This window comes from Cetorhinus maximus, chromosome 19 (assembly GCF_964194155.1).
Source record: "Cetorhinus maximus chromosome 19, sCetMax3.hap1.1, whole genome shotgun sequence".
NCBI lineage: Eukaryota > Metazoa > Chordata > Chondrichthyes > Lamniformes > Cetorhinidae > Cetorhinus > Cetorhinus maximus.
The window spans coordinates 49,143,436-49,162,558 of NC_135897.1; the positions used below are offsets into that span (position 1 = coordinate 49,143,436).

At 41.5% G+C, this 19,123-nt stretch overlaps 1 protein-coding gene across 2 annotated transcripts in view; it reads left to right on the forward strand.

Moving 5' to 3' along the window:
• Positions 1-19,083, forward strand: part of ect2 (epithelial cell transforming 2) — an 84,440-nt gene extending 65,357 nt beyond the window's left edge. Inside the window, exons 21-24 of one of the 2 annotated variants that reach the window (XM_078563820.1) lie at positions 944-1,051; positions 4,149-4,292; positions 9,226-9,391; positions 16,151-19,083. In XM_078563820.1, coding sequence (XP_078419946.1) covers positions 944-1,051; positions 4,149-4,292; positions 9,226-9,391; positions 16,151-16,194 — 462 coding nt within the window. In that variant the 3' untranslated portion in view covers positions 16,195-19,083. The remainder of the gene's footprint in view (positions 1-943; positions 1,052-4,148; positions 4,293-9,225; positions 9,392-16,150) is intronic. The other variant, XM_078563818.1, reaches the window with a different exon arrangement.
• Positions 19,084-19,123: the final 40 nt, after the last annotated feature.

The window sequence follows — 19,123 nt, forward strand, 5'->3', positions numbered from 1 at the left end:
GTTACCTACGGCTCCCAGTCCCCTGCTCACCGTTTTTCTGATTCTGATCTGATCTCTTATACACTCCATCATTGATGTCTGCGTGGCAACCACCTAGTTCCTCTGTTCTGGATTTCTCTGTTGCCCTGCCACTCCTTGTCCTGTTTTTCTTTCAAGACCCTCTGTGAAACTCATCTTTTAACTAAGCTTTTGATCACCCTTCCTAACATCCCCTTTAGGTCAACATTGTTTCTCTTTGCATCCCTGAAGCATCTTCTGGCATTTTTCTGTTAATTGTGCTTTATAAATGTATAATAATTGGCCACATTGACACAGGTTCTTGAGACGAATAATCATTGGTATTTATGCACACCTTGGAAGGCAGAAATTCTGAATAGTTAGCCTGTTCCTGACTTTTGAAGGCTTAATGGGAGGGGAAGGAAAAAAAAGTTATTATTTATTTAATCTGTTTGAGTCTATCCAGTTATCATTTTAATTACAATAGTTTCAGATTTTGAAAGAATCTAGTTATATGCCCCAGGTTGGAACAAAATGGGAAAGATTGGAAAACAGTTGGGCTAAGGGAATATTGGGTGTTAATTTCTACTTTTGATTTAACTCCTCTAACAGGTTTATTACTTGAGCCATGGATAAATTGGCTTAGGGACAAACAGATTAGGAGGTCAACATGTGTCTAAAGGAGTGGTGTGGGAAAGAGTGGTTCCATTTTATGGGACACTGCTACATACACTGTCCAAGCTTATCAAGGTTTGAGGTTTTGGTGCAGTGATAAGCTTTTGCTTTACAGTGATGCTTGCTCCTCTTCCCCTATACCCTTCTTCCTTCGGCTGCCCCACAAAGCTTGTTTTGCACATCTGACCTGTGTATAACAATCACTCCCATTATGACCTACACCAACTTAATGGGCTTGTTTTTAAATTAAATGATTTTTTTTCTCTTCTAGGAAAATATTATTTTTAATACTGACCCAGAATTTCTAGAAGTCAACACAAAAGACATGGATAGCACATTAAGCAGAGCATCAAGAGCATTTAAAAAAACCTCAAAGAAGGTAACATTGGTTTCTTTTATCACTTCAGCTTTTAATCTCCATTTGTTTTATTTTGTCTAGAATAAAGTTGAAGCCTGTTGCCCATAAGGTGTGTTGAGCTGAATTAGTGATATCAACAGTTACTTCCAGTTGATACTAATTTGGCCCAATTCAGATTTTCTTTCTTAAAAAAAGAAATAAATACTATATGGTATTCAAAATGTTAACAGTTGTACCTATATACCATTATGGCAGATTTTTGCTTTAAGTAGTGTGTTCTTTTATATTTGTCTTTACATTTACTTTTCACTGATTTATGTCTTCTGGTCCTACTTGCTGAACTTTCTCTTCCATCTGCTTCCTACCCTCCATGCTCCGTTATAAAACGAGAGCAACTTGTTTTTGAACATACTGTGTGCTCCAACATTGTGGATGCGTTAATTAAAAACACACTGTGCATGCTGAACTTGTGAATACGTATTAAACTTTTGGAGAATCTCAGTTACTATTGTACAGAATTATCTTGTCCGGTTGGAAAAGCCAAGTTCAGAAATCTTTGAAGAATTATTATGTCACGTGGCAGATTTTATTGCTTAACCTATTTTATCAATCAAGTTTAACATCCATATAATCACTAGATAGCTGTTAACTGAATTACAGACCCAACCAAAGAGTTTGTTGAAGATTAAGCAGTTATTTAATGTGGATTTTAATATAAGTCATTCAATTAGAAGTACTGCCTTGATATATTTATAGCCCTACAGCACCCATGCATATTAACACATCAGCGCAAGCTTTAGTGATGCTCAGTTCCATACAGAATTGCATGTAAAGTTGTTAAGAATTCCAACTGTCCCCGAGTTTTCGTGGTCCATCCAACCTTACGGTTGGCGGATGGGCGAATCTGCCAGGCGGACTTTGCATTTTTGATGAAACCTCATCTAAGGACAGGATGAGGTTTTCCTTTATTAAATATATTTTAAAAAATGTATGGACAGAATTGTCATCTTGTATATGTTCAGATGACTCTGATGCGTGGACATTTTTTTCCGGATTTTAAAATCTTTATTTAATCGTTTTGAAGCCTTCAGCTCCCTGAGGCAGCTCTCTGCCTTCAGGGCGCTTTCATTCGGCACTCGCTTGTGCGCATGCTTAGGTCTATGCCTGCCCTTCTCCAGCCCCCATCCCACAGCGCTGAGCATTTCGGCGTGCGCTTCACGCTGGTTGGCCAGCCAGCATGAAATCATGGTTCGGGGCCGATCATGGGTGGCGGTCCGTTCCCCGCCGATCTAAAAATCTTTCCCCATCTTTTTGTCGGGCTGCTTTTGGCGTCCCAACTGAACCTATCTTATGTAGCTCATGTCAAAAGCCTTGCACCCTTGCTCTATGCTCCACCCACTTCACTGCTTGTTTTGTCTGAACTGGACAATGCCACACCTCTATCTTGTTTATGATTGAGCTGACCTTTAAACCCTGTCCTTGTATATTGCCATGACAATTTTTGTAAATGCCTGGACTACTCCTGAAATCTTCATTGATACTTTGATACTCAGGATTTGGAGCCTCCTAAGCTTCATTCTACACAAGTTCCAAATTTATTTAACTCCTATTGCCAGAATCCCATCCCACCATCTTGCCTCAACACAGCAAACTGAAATTTCTTGTCACAGAGTCATTATGGCACAGAGACCCACAATTTGGCCTTCTGAGTCTATGCCAACTCTCTGTCAAGCAATCCATTTGGTCCCGTTCCCCTGATTTATCCCAGTAGCTCTGCAAGTTTATTTCTGTCAAGTGTCTATTCAGGTTTCTTTTTGAAATCTTGATCATCTCTGCTCCCAGCACCCTCGTCGACAGAGTCCCAGGTCATTACCGCTTCCTGCATTTAAAAAGATTCCTCTATTTCCCCTGTTGCTCAAAAGCTTAAATCTGTGTCCCCTAGCCCTTGTACCATCAACTAATGGAAACGGTTTTTCTTTGTCCACCTCATCTAAGGCTGTCCTATATCTATCAAATCTCTCTTCAATCTCTTTTTTGCCAAGGAGAACACCTTGTAGCTAAAATGCCTCATCCTGGAGCCATTCTGGTAAATCTCCGCTTCTCTGTACTCAAGGACCTTCGCATCCCTCCTGAAGTGTGGTGACCAGAATTGGACTTTAGTTGTGGCCTAACCCTAATAAAGGTTCAGCATAACTTACTTGCTTTTGTGCTCAATACCTCTATTTATTGAAGCCCAAGGTCCCATTTGCTTTGCTAACCACTTTGTCAATATGTCCTGCCACCTTTGTGGATCTACGCATGAACCTGCAGGTCCCTCTCTTCCTGTGCACTCTTCAGAATTGTGCCATTAAGTATATACTGCCTCTCCGTATCTCTTCTGCCAAAATGCATTACCTGTCACTTTTCTGTTCATATACTTGCTGCTTTCTATCCTTAAGCCAAAATTTTTATCCAAGCTGACACTGATACCGCACCCCCCCCCCCCCCCCCCCCCCGCATCCCATGTTGCACTTTGTCAAACACTCATCAACCTCCTCTGTTACTTCAAAAAATTCAATTCAAGCATGATCTGCCTTTTAGCTTTCTCTCCTTAATTAACTCAAAACTTCTGCAAGTGCCTGTAGATGTTTTTCCTTGATTATTGTTTTTAAAACCGTACCCACCACTGATGTTAAACTGACCGGCCTGTAGTTACCAGGAATTTCCTTGCATCCTTTCTTGGATACAAGTGTCACATTTTTCACTTTCCAGTCCCTGTCCCCTCCCCTGTATCTAGGGAAGATTGGAAGATTTATTGTCCTGATCTTAATATTGCTCCATCCTACCATTCCAACAGAATGTAAACACTTCAGTTCTCCAATTCTAACTTCCTATCCCTTGTTATTTTTCTGCTGATCCCCTCACCCACTCCACTTTGGTACCTGAGCCTTCATCCTTTGTTCTATTCTCAAACTCCATCAACAAAACTCTGTTCCTATCTCCTTAAAATCTGTCTTTCCAGCCATACTTGGTCATTCTGTAACTCTACTACTACTTGATGTCCATCCCTCCTACATAACAAAAAACTTCAGTGCATGTTATTATGTTAAAGGTGCAACATAATTATTTTTTTGTCCAGGTGACAAGAGCATTCTCATTTACTAAAACACCAAAGAGAGTACTGCAACGAGCGCTGATGGCCCACAGTACTCCTGATACAAAGAGCCCAACGTGCAATGGAACTTACTTGGGTAGTCGATTAGCAAGTACTTCCTCGTTAGTGGTAAGTGCAAGTGCATATTCTCAGGTCAGCCTGAGTTTTTTTTTAAATTTTAAGTGTGTTGTATATTCATAAATGAAGTCTTGGCATATTCTCCCTCTGCTGTTTAGCTTCTACATAGCAATGAACAGGCAATTATCTAAACAAAAGTAAACCAATGGATTTATTTTCAGGTTGAACACTTTTTTTTCCCCTCTTAATCTGTAAGTTTTTTTTTTCTAACTTTCATTTCAAGACGAAACAACCAAAATAGAAACCCATTAAAACTAACATTTCGGCTTAGCTATAGTATTCAAGTGCAGTTGGCAATTTTGTTCTTTTACCGAAATAAAGGACCATTTTTGATACTTGTGTTGTAGTGTTCAGTACCATCTGTGAGTCATCATATACTGAACCAGTCCATGTCCATATACAGCTAGACCTGGACACATTGACGCTTGCCTGTTAAGTGGCAAGGAACATTCTCACCACACAAGTGCCAGGCAATGATCATCTCCAACATGAGAGAATCTAACCATCTCCCCTTGGCATTCAATAACATTACCAATGCTGAACCCCCAATGTCAACATGCTGGGGGTTACCATTGATCAGAAACTGATCTGGTCAAACCATATAATTACTGGCTACAAGAGCATATCAGGTTGCAAATTCTCTGGTGACTAACACACCTGTCTCCCCAGACTGTTCACCATCTACAAGGCACAAGTCAGGAATGTGATGGAATACTCTCCAGTTGCATGGATGCTTGCAACTCGAAACAACACCTGAAGCCTGACACCATTCAGGGTAAAACAACCTGGTTGATTGGCACCCCATCCACCATTCACCTTAAACATTCACGTCCTCCACAACCGTGCACAGGAGCAGCAGTGTATACCATGTACAAGATGCTCTGCAGCAACTCGCCAAGGCTCCTTCAACAGCACCTTCCAAACTCATGACCTCTATCACCTAGAAGGACAAGGGCAGTAGGCATGTGGGAACAGTACCCTCCAAGTCATGTATCATCCTGACTTGGAAATGTATTGCTGTTCCTTCACTGTCACTGATAATCTTGGAATTCCTTTTCTAACAGTACTGTGGGTTCTGCATGCACTAGATGGACTGCAGCTGTTCATGAAGGTGTCTCATCACCACCTATTTGAGGACAATTAGGGATAGGCAACAGATGCTGGCCTTGTCAACGATGCCCACATAAAATTTTTAAAAATGATTTAGGTGAAAACATGTTGCTTGCAGATAGTATTTGAGTTGGGATAAAGCACTGATTGCATAAGCTATTTGAGGCAATAAAATTGACTATTGCTCAAGCAACCTGTTTGCTAAGTGTTTCATTTTATCCTGTTCCAATTAATTTGCTGGTGTGCTGAATATAGAAACATAGAAAATAGGAGCTGGGGTAGGTCATTTGGCCATTAGAGCCTGCTCTGCCATTCAGTATGACCATGGCTGATCCTCTATCTCAATGCCGTACTCCCACCCTCTCCCCATACCACTTGATGCCTTTAGAGTCCAGAAATCTATCTATTTCCTCCTCAAATATATTCAGTGACTTGGCCTCCACAGCTTTCTGTGTTTTGTGAAAGGGAAATGACGCTTAACCAACTTATTGGAGTTCTTTTGAGGAAGTTACGTGTGCTGTGGATAAAGGGGAACTGGTGGATGTACTGTACTTAAGATTTCCAGAAGGCATTTGATGAAGTGCCACATCAAAGGTTATTGGAGAAAATAAAAGCTCATGGTATAGGGGGTAACATATTGGCATGGATAGAAGATTGGCTGGCTAACAGGAAGCAGAGAATAGGCATAAATGGGTCTTTTTCAGATTGGCAAGATGTAGCGAATGGTCTGCCACAGGGATCAGTGCTGGGATCTCAACTGTTTCCAATTTATACAAATGACTTGGATGGATGGGATAGTTGTCAAATTTGCTGATGACACAAAGATAGGTAGGAAAGTAAGTTGTGAAGAGGACATTAGGAGGCTACAAAAAGATATAGATAGGTTAAATGTGTGGGCAAAGATCTGGCAAATGGAGTATAATGTGGGAAAATGTGAAATTGTCCATTTTGGCAGGAAGAATGAAAGAGAAGCATATTATCTAAATGATGGGAGATTGCAGAGCTCTGAGGTGCAGAGAGATGTGTGTGTCCTAATGCATAAAACACAAGGCTAGTATGCAGGTACAGCAAGTAATTAGGATAAGCTAAGAGAATGTTATTGTTTATTGAAAGGGGAATTGAATATAAAAGTAGGGAGGTTATGCTTCAGTTATACAGGGCATTGGTGAGACCACATCTGGAGTACTGTGTACAGTATTGATCACCTTATTTAAGGATGTAAATGCATTGGAAGCAGCTCTGAGAAGGCTTACAGGACTAATATCTGGAATGGATGGGTTGTCTTACAAGAAAAGATTGGAACAGACTAGGCTTGTATCCGCTGGAGTTTAGAAGAGTAAGAGGTGACTTCATTGACACACAAAATCCTGAGAGATCTTGACAGGGTGAATGTGGAGAGGATGTTTCCTCTTGTGGGAGAATCTAGAACTAGGGGTCACTTTAAAAATAAGGGGTCACCCATTTAGAATAGATGAGGTGAAATTTTTTCACTCGGGTCCTGAGTCTTTGGAACGCTCTTCCTGAAGAGGTGGTGGAAGCAGAGCCTTTGAATATTTTTAAGGCAGAGGTGGATAGATCCTTGGTAAGCAAGGGGATGATAGGTTATTGGGGGTTGGTGGGATGCAGGTTTCAAGTTATTGTCAGATCAGCCATGATCTTATTAAATGGCGGAGCAGGCTCGAGGGGCTGAATGGCCTACTCCTGCTCCTTGTTCGTATGTATGTTCTAGAGAATTCCCTAGGCTCACCACCCTCTGAGTGAAGAAGTTTCTCGTCATCTGTCCTAAATGGTCTACCCAGTATCTTGAGACTGTGACCCCTTGTTCTAGAGGAAATATCATCCCTGCATCCAGTCTGCGCATCTCTAACAGAATTTTATATGTTTCAATGAGATCTCCTCTCATTTCTTCTAAGCTCCCAATTGGCCCAATTTCTCCTCGCACAGCAATCCTGCCACCCCAGGAATCAGTCTGATGAACTTTGCTGCACTCCCTTTTATGTGGAAAGTAGTGATCTGAGTATCTGGTCTTAGGGTTAAATTGAGGACGTGTTGCTTGTATTCTCTTATGTATAGAAGATTGGGTAGTGATGTGATCAAGGTATTTAAAATGCTATAAGGAGTCAATAAGTTAGATACAAAAAAATTCCTTTTGGGGAATCAAGAATGAGGGACCTAAAATTAAAGGTAGGCCAATTGAAAGGGAAATTGGGAAGAATATTTTTAGAAGATTAGTAGAAACCTGGAATTTTCTCAAAAAAACACTCTGGAAGGTTGGACAATTGAAGCTTTCAAGATCACTAGATTTCTGTTGGTTAATGTGATCAGCCATGATCTAATTGAACGGGGCAGCAGGCTTGAGGGGAAGAATGTGCTTTTGTGCATTGACAGTCAGTTGTGCAATATTAAACATAGAATGTACATCAATGACTGTCTTCAATCCACTTAACCCTATTGTTCCAGCCTGTGGAATGTTCTTTTAATTTAAGAAGAACTCTGTAAATATTTATGTGCTTCCCTTTTTAAAATGCGATTATAGATTTGACTATTTCTGAAAAGTACATTGCATGTTCAGCCCTCTGCAAATTTAAGAAAACATGTTCTCCTAACCTCCTTTTAATTCTTCTAATAAATTTATGCCCATAGTTGCTCTGACCAGTAGAATGGTTTTCACAATTTACCTTACCAAGACCATTAATCATTGTGACCACCTTTTTATTTGTCTCTTCACCTTTTTCTGTTATCGGGAAAGGGTCTCTAGCCCCTTCCAGTTCATCAATCCCAGAGCCATCACCAGTAAATAAGTAAATCAAATATCGCCCCACAAATCAATCTCCACAGGTAGTATTTCTTTGTCTTCTCCTCCCAACCCCTGTACACCTTTCAGCAACTTGGAACTGCTCGCAGTTCCCCACCACCATTATAATTAATCGGGACTTAAAAGAAAAGCAAGATTAAAAATTAAATACCTCATAGCCGCTCATAATTTTCCAGAAAAACGATCAGGCTAAAACGCCTAAGTTTGGTCCTTGAGGCACTGCTTTAAGTCCCAGAGCACCATGCAATGACAATAGGATTTAACATTCAATTACTGCAAATTGGTGGCTCAGCCAAGCAACACTGAAGTTCCCTAGCTTGAACAGTACTGACAGTTTTATTTGTAAAGGAGAATGGCAATCTCCAAATCACAAAATTGTAAAAATTCAAAGTATTAATTGTGTATCTGTTTCAAAGCAATTTCTCAAGTACTCAGCAATTCTGATCCTGGCGCTTAGAAGTAAACTCCCTTCTGGTTCCCTTTCACATTTTTCAGATCAGCAACTACTAGAACTTGACTATCTTCTGAAGGTCCTGATTTGATTTTTCTTTTCCTAAGATTTTTCTTCAGTGGGTTCAATTTTTACATTTTGATTTTAAGCCTTATTGATTCTTGACCCATCACTTTTTTCTCCACTCAGTTTTTTGTTGTCGTTTTATAACTTTCAGCACTATTCAGTTGCTTACTTCAATCTATCAATTTCAAGTGTCTTGGCTTTATGGTTCTCCAACTGGCATGTTGGCATTGCATTGTATTCAAACTCTACAGTCATAGCTTCTGGTCATAGAAGTCATCATGATCCATCAGATGAATGTTGGTGTTGTCTACCCAATTCTACTATATTTAATACTTAAGGTATCAAGTACCGTATTTCATCTGGGGAAAGTGCTTACTTCCCACACTTGCTTTCTCCTTGAAAACCTATTTAGTTTTGTTCAATATTCAATTTCTTTCCAGCTTTACCTGCCTACCATAATTTAGTGGTCTTCCTATATCTAGATTTCTCGTTCTTCATCCACATTTGGTCTGAATGTCTCAGTGATGTCAGCAAACTGTGTAACTGTGCAGCGTTCCAACTCCCTGGACGGTGCACCTGTTGGCCTCAGACCTCGAAATATTCTGCGTTCACCCTCACCAAGTCAGCCTTCTACCCATCTTATCGACAGTGAGTCTTACTGTAGCTTCTGTTAACTTCCAAAGGTCACCCAATTTTTTTCCTCCCAACTCTGGCATAATGTTGGTGGCATTCTTCTTGGTGACCACATATGATGTCATTTGTAAAGCTGATGTTTGAAGTGAACTGAAAGCTATACGAAGACCATCATTTTTTCCTGTGTTGTTTGGCTTTGCACTAATGTCTTGGTGTGAGATTGTAAGTTTTGGCTCTAATACTAATTTCGATAAGAGGAAATTTTCAGTGTTACTAACCTTTTCACTTAAGGTGTCAATTTTGGTGCTTATTAATTTGTGCAGGGACAATAATTCACATTCAAGTTTTTAATCTCATCATAAAACTGCAATTGATTCTTTTCAAATTGAGCTGACTTAAATGTTTTAGAACATTAAAATGGTACATGATATACAATAGATCTTGAGATCTTGAGCATAAACCCTTACTGAAATACTGCAGATTGCTAAAAGCAAAAGGTGTGATGTAAACTTCTGAGGTATGTATCACTTTGGATATTTTTAATGCTTTTGAATTCTTGTATTGTAATTTCTAAGATTTTCTTAATGCGCAATCTGGGTCAGGGAAGCTTATTTAATGTACATTTTTCAATTATTTTATTTTGTGACTGGAATTGATGCTCACTTATTGTGCTCCATCCAAGCTAATTTGATTTAGAGTGCTTGAAATTTTCTGTGTGCAAGGTATCTGCTCTTGTTCTGCCTTTTTCAGAATAACCTGACTCCCAGAAATCATATCCAATTTAATTGTCATAGATTTTAATTTGGTTTGTCTATGCCTAGTATAACATGGAATTCAATACATTTAATTCATATTAAACAAATCTGTGGAGCTTCTTTTAAAATTTGTAAATTAGCAGATTTTCTTAGTGTTTTTCTTCCCCAATAACTTTTTTCAAATACTGTTGATCTGAAATGTTCAATTAAGAGTCTGAGATTTTTAAGAGGTTCTCCGGTTAGTTAGCTTCCAGAGAAGCTTAGGAGAAGACTGGCTACACAAAAAACTTGTCATTATTTTTATGCAGTAGCTGCAAACTTTTTTTATTGCTATAGTAGAAAATCTTTATGTAAAATATTATTGTTACTTTTGCTTATTCTATTAATGTCTAACAAAACTATTTTGATAGTTAAAGCTCAAGTTAAAACTCAAGTTAAAGTCTGGTTTAATGTTGTTCTGCCCCTTCTGTAAATTAGCAGCGATCATTGGAAGCCACGTAATAAACCAGTAGCTAAAATAAAAACAGAAAATGCTAGAAAAACTCAGCTGGTGGCATCTGTGGAGAGAGAGACAGTTAACATTTCAAGTCTGTATGACTCTTCAGAGTCCTTTGGGGTCATACAGAAGCCATAGGATTTGAAACATTGACTCTGTTTCTTTCCACAATGCTGCCAGACCTGAGTTTTTCCAGCATTTTCTGTTTTTATTTCTTCTGCAGTATTTTGCTTTTACAGCAGCTAAAATATTTGGGGTTGGCTGGGGGTTTGGGGGAGGTGGTGGGTGTGTGTGAGTGCTATGAACTTTATCAAAGCAGTTTGGGCTTGCCTAGCAGAGTAGTCTGGTACAGAAGCCAAAAAACCCAATAATTCACCAAATAATGGTAAAGGAACTTGAAATATAACAAGTAGTCTACTAATTGTATCTAAACAAAAAAACCACAGGTGTAGTTGAGATTATGGAGTTTTAGTAGATTTATTCTATTGCTGTAGTGCAGCAATCAACTATATGGTCATATGGTCAAAAAAGTTGAATATAAATTGGAGTATGTCATGCTCAAAGTATGCAATGCTCTGGCCAGACAGCTGAATACCTCTTCCAGTGAGATGCAAAGTAGTTGAAGATTCCTAGTGTCTGAAGATTGAGTGATGAGGAAAAATCAAAGGAACGTGGGCTTTTCAGTTTCAGAGGTGCCCTTACAAGAATATAACACTTTTTGGCTTGAGCAGATCATAATGCATTAAACTGAGCCAATTTTTAAGGACAAGGTGATGTAGATTCAAATGAATATGTGGGAAATTTAGAATTGATTTTTCAGGAAATGATCACCATGTGGAATGGATCTCAACTAGTGGAGGGAAAAGCTATGAAAAATCATGGAAGAAGCAGTTTGGTGCTGTGAATGGGGGAATACTGAACGGTCTTTCTGAATGGATGAACTAAAATGGCCTTTTCATCTACATGGGCTGAATTTTCTGGCTGGCAGAGTGGATCTGCTTGTGATCGATGCCGCGCCGCCATTTACGCAGGCAGGCCAATTAAGGCCCGCCCAGTGTACTTCACGACTCTAGTGCACAACAGGAGTGGGTGAGTGTGCTTAGGCCGCTGGGTCCAATGGCGGCCTGCATAAAAGAATGCCCTGGCAGCCTCTGAAAAGCTGCTCTCAAAGACTGGGCGAAGGGCTGTGCAGAAAGGCAATGAAGTTCATGCAAGTCCGGAGGGTAGTCCATCACCGAGCCGGAGGGTAGGGCCCTCGCTTTTTTGGATGATTGCCTTGCTGCCCTCCTTGAGGAGGTGGCAGCACGGCAGGAGGAGGCTGCCCCTCCCACATGACAAAATCTGCCTAGGAGGAGGCGGTGAGTTCCCGTGATGTGGTGCAGCGCACATGGATCTAGTGTTGCAAGTGCTTCAGTGACTTGTGTTCTGGCAGGGTGAGTACCATGGTGTCAATGGTCATTTAACCCAGCAGGTTGGCTTACCCCCTGCTGCCTGCCTCCAACCCCCAAGCCTGAGTGTAGTGAGTGCATTGAATCATTGACGGCATATATCCTTTGCTGGGAGGGTCAAAAGATATTGCCCATGCTGAGGTCAGCCTGAGAGCGTGATGAAGAGATGTGTTTTGCCTCCGCAGCATGTGTTACACTGAGTGCCACGTGACTGGTTTGGGGGCAACCTGGAGGAGCTGCACCTAGGCGCTGTGCTTGAACTGCAGGACATGTCCAAGTCAGGGTGATGACATGCTTGGAGGGGAGCTTCAAGGTGGCGTGGCAACGAACCATCTGCTGCGCTGCATGTGCTTGCTACTAATGTGATGTAGGCAGCATGTGTCCAAGGGTGGGGTGGGGAACAGGCCTAGCATCTTTGTGTGAGTGTTCGGCAGCAATAGGGTGAGGAAGCACTGGAGCCCTGATATGACCCACTCTGGTTGGGGTGGGCCATGCATGAAGCGAGTCCATCTGCAATTTGCACTAATCAATGCTTGCCTCTCATTTTGAGGAGAAGAATGCCCATAACGCGGCAGAGCATGCGAGGACTGGCGGTAGGCAGGCGCAGATCGTCATTCTTAGCTGGTTCGAGCAGGAGGCCCTGGATTTGGAGAGGCCCAGGTCCACTGGTGTCGGTGAGGCTGGGGTGCCACGGCCAGGCATTTATGTCCAACAGTGAGGTCAGCATTGTTCTCCCAACATCCATAGCAGTGCTGAATGTTAATTGATTTAAATTTGTAACATGGCTTGACCATTGCTTATGGAAGGATGAGCGCATAATGATCTGGGGGACAGGGATGCACTTTGTCATAGCCTCCACGTTAACTGAGCCACTGTCCTTGTTCTTCCTTTCAGCATCATCGGAGCAGGGCCAGGAGGAGGAGCAGCAGAGACTCCTTCTCACACCCCGAAGTCTCACCAGCGTCACATCATCTCTGCCAGGCAGGCACCAGCGCAGATACTTGCACCTCGGTGGGAATTAGAACATCGGCTGGTGTCCTAGAGCACAGTCGTGAGGGCACTTCATAGTCGCTGGAGGAGCTGGCAGTGACAGAGTGCCCATGGCGCCAGCAGTTGGAGGACTTCAGCAGACCAGGCACATGCTCAGTCGGTGCCTGATGATGTGCCTCTGGAGTAGTCCGCGACACAGCAGGGGCAGGAAATGCGGCTGGGTGTACGGGAGCATCTAGGGGAGATACATGAGGCTATGCTTGGCTTGGTCTCCGTGGTGGAGGAGACTATGCGGACGATCGCCGAAGTGATGAGCCACATGTCCGAGTGCCATGCATCCTCCATGGAGAGAATGGTGACTCTTGTGGAGAGGGGCTTCCAGGAGACCCATCGGGACTTCCTGGGGATGCGCTCTGACCAGCAAGCCCTCACATCAGCATTGACCTCAGCTGGTCATTGCCAGTGTGGGAGATGGTCTGGGCATCAAATTTCCCAGCTTGGTGCCCATCCAACGACAGCAAGCAGGGAGTTCCGAAGTGACCTCGCATTGGCACAGTAGCTGCCTGTCGTCTCTGCGGGCACCTCTCAGGGCGCTTTGGATGAGGGCGGCAGCCAAGATTATTGAGGCCAACAGGACAGCAGAGTCAGCAGGCTGTCTCAGACGCCAGTCCGAGCGATGAGGCAGCACCCGGAAACGAAAACATAAGGCACCTTAGGCATACTATGGGTTTTTCACTGGTGCTTTTTTGTTGGCCTGAGACGAGGCCCTTATGATTTGTAACACTATTGTCTTTTTTGCATAACTTTGTTTTGCTTGACATATTAAATTCAGATATGTCACCATGGCTGAGGGTGCCTCTTTTTTTGCATGTGGATGGTTTCCAAAAATGTAATGAGTGCTTTGTTGGACATTCAGCTTTATTAGCAAGGCCCTTAGTTGCTGTTCCTAACCTGGCAGATTTTGCACTTGGGTGTCGAGTATGGAGCCTACAGCCCAGGCTTATCCTGGAGGTCCATCTGTGGTGTGCCAGCTGAAGGTTCTTTGGATTAAAGCCTCACTGGTATCCCTGCCTCCCTGCAATATTCCCCAGTCAGCGTCTACCCCCTCAGCATTTCCCTGTGCGTGCTCATCCTTCGGCTCACTGCTGGACTCATCGTGTGCAGCTGTAGCCACTGCGTCGATGTCTTCGTCGTCCACTGCGTGTGTCCCCCCCCACCGCCCTTTTCAGTGCAAGATTGTGGAGAGCGCAGCATGCAGCCACTATCACCGACACACAATCTGGGAGCACTGGAGTACGCCCCCCTGAGCGGTCCAGTATCGGAAGTGCATCTTGAGAAGACAGATGGTTCTGTCCACCACAGCCCTTGGGAGGCGTGGCTATAGTAGCGCTGCTCAGTTTCTGTTCTTGGATGGCGGAGAGGCATCATGAGCCACACCCAGCAGCCATCCATCAAGCCGGGCTCGAGCACTGAAAAGCCCCGGCACCTAGGAGTGTTTGAGGATGTAGGCATTGTGGGAGCCTGGGTACCTTGCACAGACTTGTAAAATCAGTATCCTGTGATCTCACACTATCTGCATTGTTCATGGAGTGGGATCCCTTCCTGTTGACGAAGGCACCGGGCTCACCTGCTGGCGCCTTGAAGGCCAAATGTATTCAGTCTATTGCACCCTGGACGTGGGGGGAAGCCAGCAATGGCCACGAAGCCTCTGGCTCACTGTGTCTGGCTTTCCTGGTCCCAATGGAAGTGGATGAAGGTCAATGCACAGCTGAACAGTGTGTCTGTAACCTGCTTGACACAAGTGTGGACAGCTGATTGGGAGACACCGCAAAGATCACCCACCAACCCCTGGAAGGAGCCAGAGGCATAGTAGTTGAGACCATCTGTGACCTTCAGAGCCACTGGCATGGGGTGTCCACCCACACAGTTAGTGGAGATTTCAGGCCCAATCATCTGACAGATATAGTTGACTGTCTCCCTTAAGAGACAGAGCCTCATTCGACACTGCACCTCAAGACACATTGAGGTAGCTGCTTCATTGCCTGTATAACCTGGCAGCAGGATAGTGATGTCTTCTGCAGCCCCATCTGCCTTGGTCCACCTCTTGTACCTGTGCCTGTCCTCCCAAAGGTGGCTCCCCTGGAGGCTGTGCACTCCTGGTCTCCTCTCCCTTCTAACCCTCCCTCCCTCCTCAGAGGAGCTGCCTCCAGTGGACAGTTCAGCTCCCATTCCCAGGCTAAGGGAAGGTTCCCTGAAACCTGCAGGCCCAGAAAAGATTACTCACTGCAGAGTGCTGACCTGAAGGTTAAGAGTCCAGACAAAGCAGCTGGAATGCATTCTGAAATACTGCAGATCACACAGGCAAGTTTCAATAACTTTGAAAAATAAATACTTGACAGTGCACACTCGCGACCCCAGTGAGCCCTCTTATCCTACCCGTGGATGATGTTTATACGAATCCCTGCTACTCACCTGCCCGTTGCACCTGTGCACCGACCCGAAGATTGCGTGGGTGTCGAAAAATCGGCATCGATTGGTGAGTCAAGGCCTTAAGTGGCCTGTTAATTAATGGCGCGTGCGCATTGGACATCATTGCGCACGCCCCCAACGAAATATCGTGATGGCGCGCAGTGACGTCGGGACGCTCGTCTGACGTCACCGTGCGCCATTTTACATGTCGATATGTGGGGCCCGCCCCCCCATGCCAATGGGAAAATTCTGCTCCATATGTGTGTTGGAATTCACACTGATACAGTGCAGTAAGCTCTAAATTTGAGGTGTATCATATAAGCCTGAACTGAGAGTGCTTAACAGTGATGTTGGGTGCAAAATGTAGGTGATGGGGAATGTGTTCAATTTCTTAGTACTGAAATCCTCAACTTTAAGCAAATACATGTTTCACAGGAAATATATTTGCGGCCTAATTTGTAATTTTCCTGATATAATGAATGTATTTAATGGAATATGAAAAACTTACTGGGAGCACCTTAGAAAGGAAAAGGTATTGAATTAATTGTGGTATTCAGTTACTTTTTTTGAGACATTATATGACAGAAATGCACACTGATCTTTCTATTTTACACAGGGAGTACAATCGCCTTCATTAGTGAGTCTACCAGCAATGTTTGAAAAAAAGTACCACACTTTCAGTCGATCAACAACTCATTTGATATAGAATCTGCACTTTGGGTAAATCCATGAAAGATTTTTTTGATCAGTTGCAATCATTGTGAAAGTGGAAATTATCTGATATCAAATGGAATTGCATTTGAAACATGCATAATTTTAAAGGAAGGATAATGCTAACCATTCTGTGGAGTTTTTTTCTTTAACCTTGTTCCAACTTCTTAATGCTATGGTGTGCCTGGTTGAACACCAGTTGAAAAATTTATTTTGATAGCTGTTTTTCCTGCTTAAGTTTGTACATTTTGGTACAAATTTATTTATTACACTACCATTGCATTTTTATTCAGATGTGTTTGTTTCTCTTTTTTAAGCACTGATTAAACTGACATGATCAACCTTTAGGGCCATATTAACCTAACTCGGGCAAGTAACAAAAGGGATCGGGTGAAATCTTGGTTTTGGATCCTGTCCCGATATTCTCCATTGACTTTAATAGATAAAATTGGGTGGGGTGTAAAACCAGAGTTGCACTTGCTCCTGTCAGTTTTTCAATGGGTAGATTAAGTTAAAATTGCCCCATGAAACTGGCTGCTAGGTAATTCATTGAAATCCATAGTCTCCAAGACAGGAAAAAGACAGTATCTTTATTTTTAATCCTGATAGGAATTTTAAAAAAAAGTAGCAATCATACAATTTACTTATACCTGCAAAATATTTGATTCAATTTTTCTGAATTAGATGAAATATTTCAAATTTTATTGGAAGGAGAATTAATAGGTGGTCTTCTGGCCAACATTATGGGTCACTGTCTTTTTAATTACTGCAGGAGACAATCATGCAGGTTTTCCCAAAGCTTTATAAAAAGGGTTAAACGAAGGTTCTGATTATGATTCTAATTATATAAAATGTATTAAAATAAGTTATTTAGTCAATAACAAAGTACAGTTCTAAGGCTATAACAGTTTTCTAGATACACCTCTTATTAAAACCTAAGCACCATTTATAGAATCTCAATTTGCATGTTAAACCTTGACCTTTTCTTTTACATTGGATGACCTTTTTTTGTAGAATTAAAAGCGCTACGGTGTTTGTATATTTGATGTTTCTATATTTTGAATATTTTGCTAACTAGGTATCCATGTGATGAGTCACTTTAGTTCTGGAATACAACCTTGTACTGACACTTACTTTCTTGTGAAGAAAAATATTTTTGTCTTATTGTGTTTCACATTTCATATACTGGGTTACTCCTTTTTAATGTGTTCTCTAGTCTGCAAAATAGTAATCTGAGCTGCTAAGTGAAGGACATATTACATTTTTATATGTACATAACTTTTTTTATAAAGTGTAGTTCCATATAAACCTGATAGATGAAAATAAAATTTCTTTTGAAAAAATAGCTTGTGATTTGGTGCATTATTGCTAAAGGACAGATATTCTTCAGAGATCTTTTAAATAATTTTAGCAGTTCAATTTTGGAAACTGCATTATGTAGAAATATAGATATTTGCTGAATCTCCCTGTATTAATAGCTCATTCATACAATCTAAGGTATCGGGCAAATTTGTTTGGTGTTTTACTTTTGGAATAAAATTTGAAGCTTTTTTTTCAGGATGGAGAGATGGCAAAATACAGCAGAAAATATCCTCAATTATTAACAGTTGGGTTGTTTGGAACATGAAAGTTACAATTGTTAAAGCTAAAAATTAATTCTTGACTGAACACCAAAAGACAGGTTTAAAGAAGAAGGCAAGTGCATATCATCTGATTTAAGAATATATATTGCTAGTTTTGTGTTTAGTGGTTTAATATTGAACAGTTTTAATACTATTTACTGTGAATAGTTCACTAATAATAAAACTGATCTTTTCAGAGGTTCAAATGTGCAATTTTTCTGCATTTTTTTTTGTTGTCATTTGGTTTTGGCCTACTTGAAAGTCAACCGTAAGAGTCGATGTTGCCTTAGTCCTTGGACGTGAAGATAATCTATTGAGACAGGAGATTGCCACTAAATCTTTGAATGGAGGTGACCTCTCCCTCTATGCAGGAGGAAGAGAAAATACGTCACTAATATGCCATCTCAATATAGTCATTGTGCTTGCGCCTCCTGACTCTCAAACATTTTATGACTATTTTAAATAAGGAATAACAAGATAGATCTGGTGTAACCTCACTGCTAACATTCTCCCAGGCTGATGACTGACTATCCCTTTAGTTCCAATCAATTATGCATCCATTGTAAAATATTTCTACTAATTACTGCTTTCTTTTATTTTCAGAACCAGCCTTTCAAGAAAAACTGTATTAAGAGATCATTAGGAACTGTATAAAAGCATAAAATCAGTTGCAATTGTTGTGTGCAGTCTTGAGTTGGAATAATATTGAGGCTGTAGAGAGCATACAGTGCAGTTTCACTAGAATGCTGCTTGGTATAAGGAAATACAATTAAAAGGAAGAATGATGCAGATTATGGAACAATATGATGGTAGTGTCTATATATTATGTATGAATGGGACAGGGTAGATAGAAGCTTGTACTTCGAGTGGTCAAGAACAAAGGGTCCAAGATGCAAGATAAAATGTATGAGATACAGAATGAGCAGGAAAAACATCTTTGGAAAGCTGAAACTTGGGAATTCATTTCCAGGATTAGTGATTGAGGCAGAAACTCAACAATCAAGACTAGGTTGGTTAGATTGGTAAAAGGGCTAAAGGGATGTGGGAATTGGGTGGGTAAGCACGATTATAATAGCTTTTGGGGGCTACAAGTGACAGTTGGGTCAAATGGTCTGTTTGTGTTGTAACTTTTATATGGATTTCAACAAATGAGGAAAATCATACATTTTCTACAATTCTACCACTGAAAATAAACTGAAAGATTTCTAAAAGCATTGAACATAAAAATGGAAATGGTTTGTGTCACTGGATTTTGT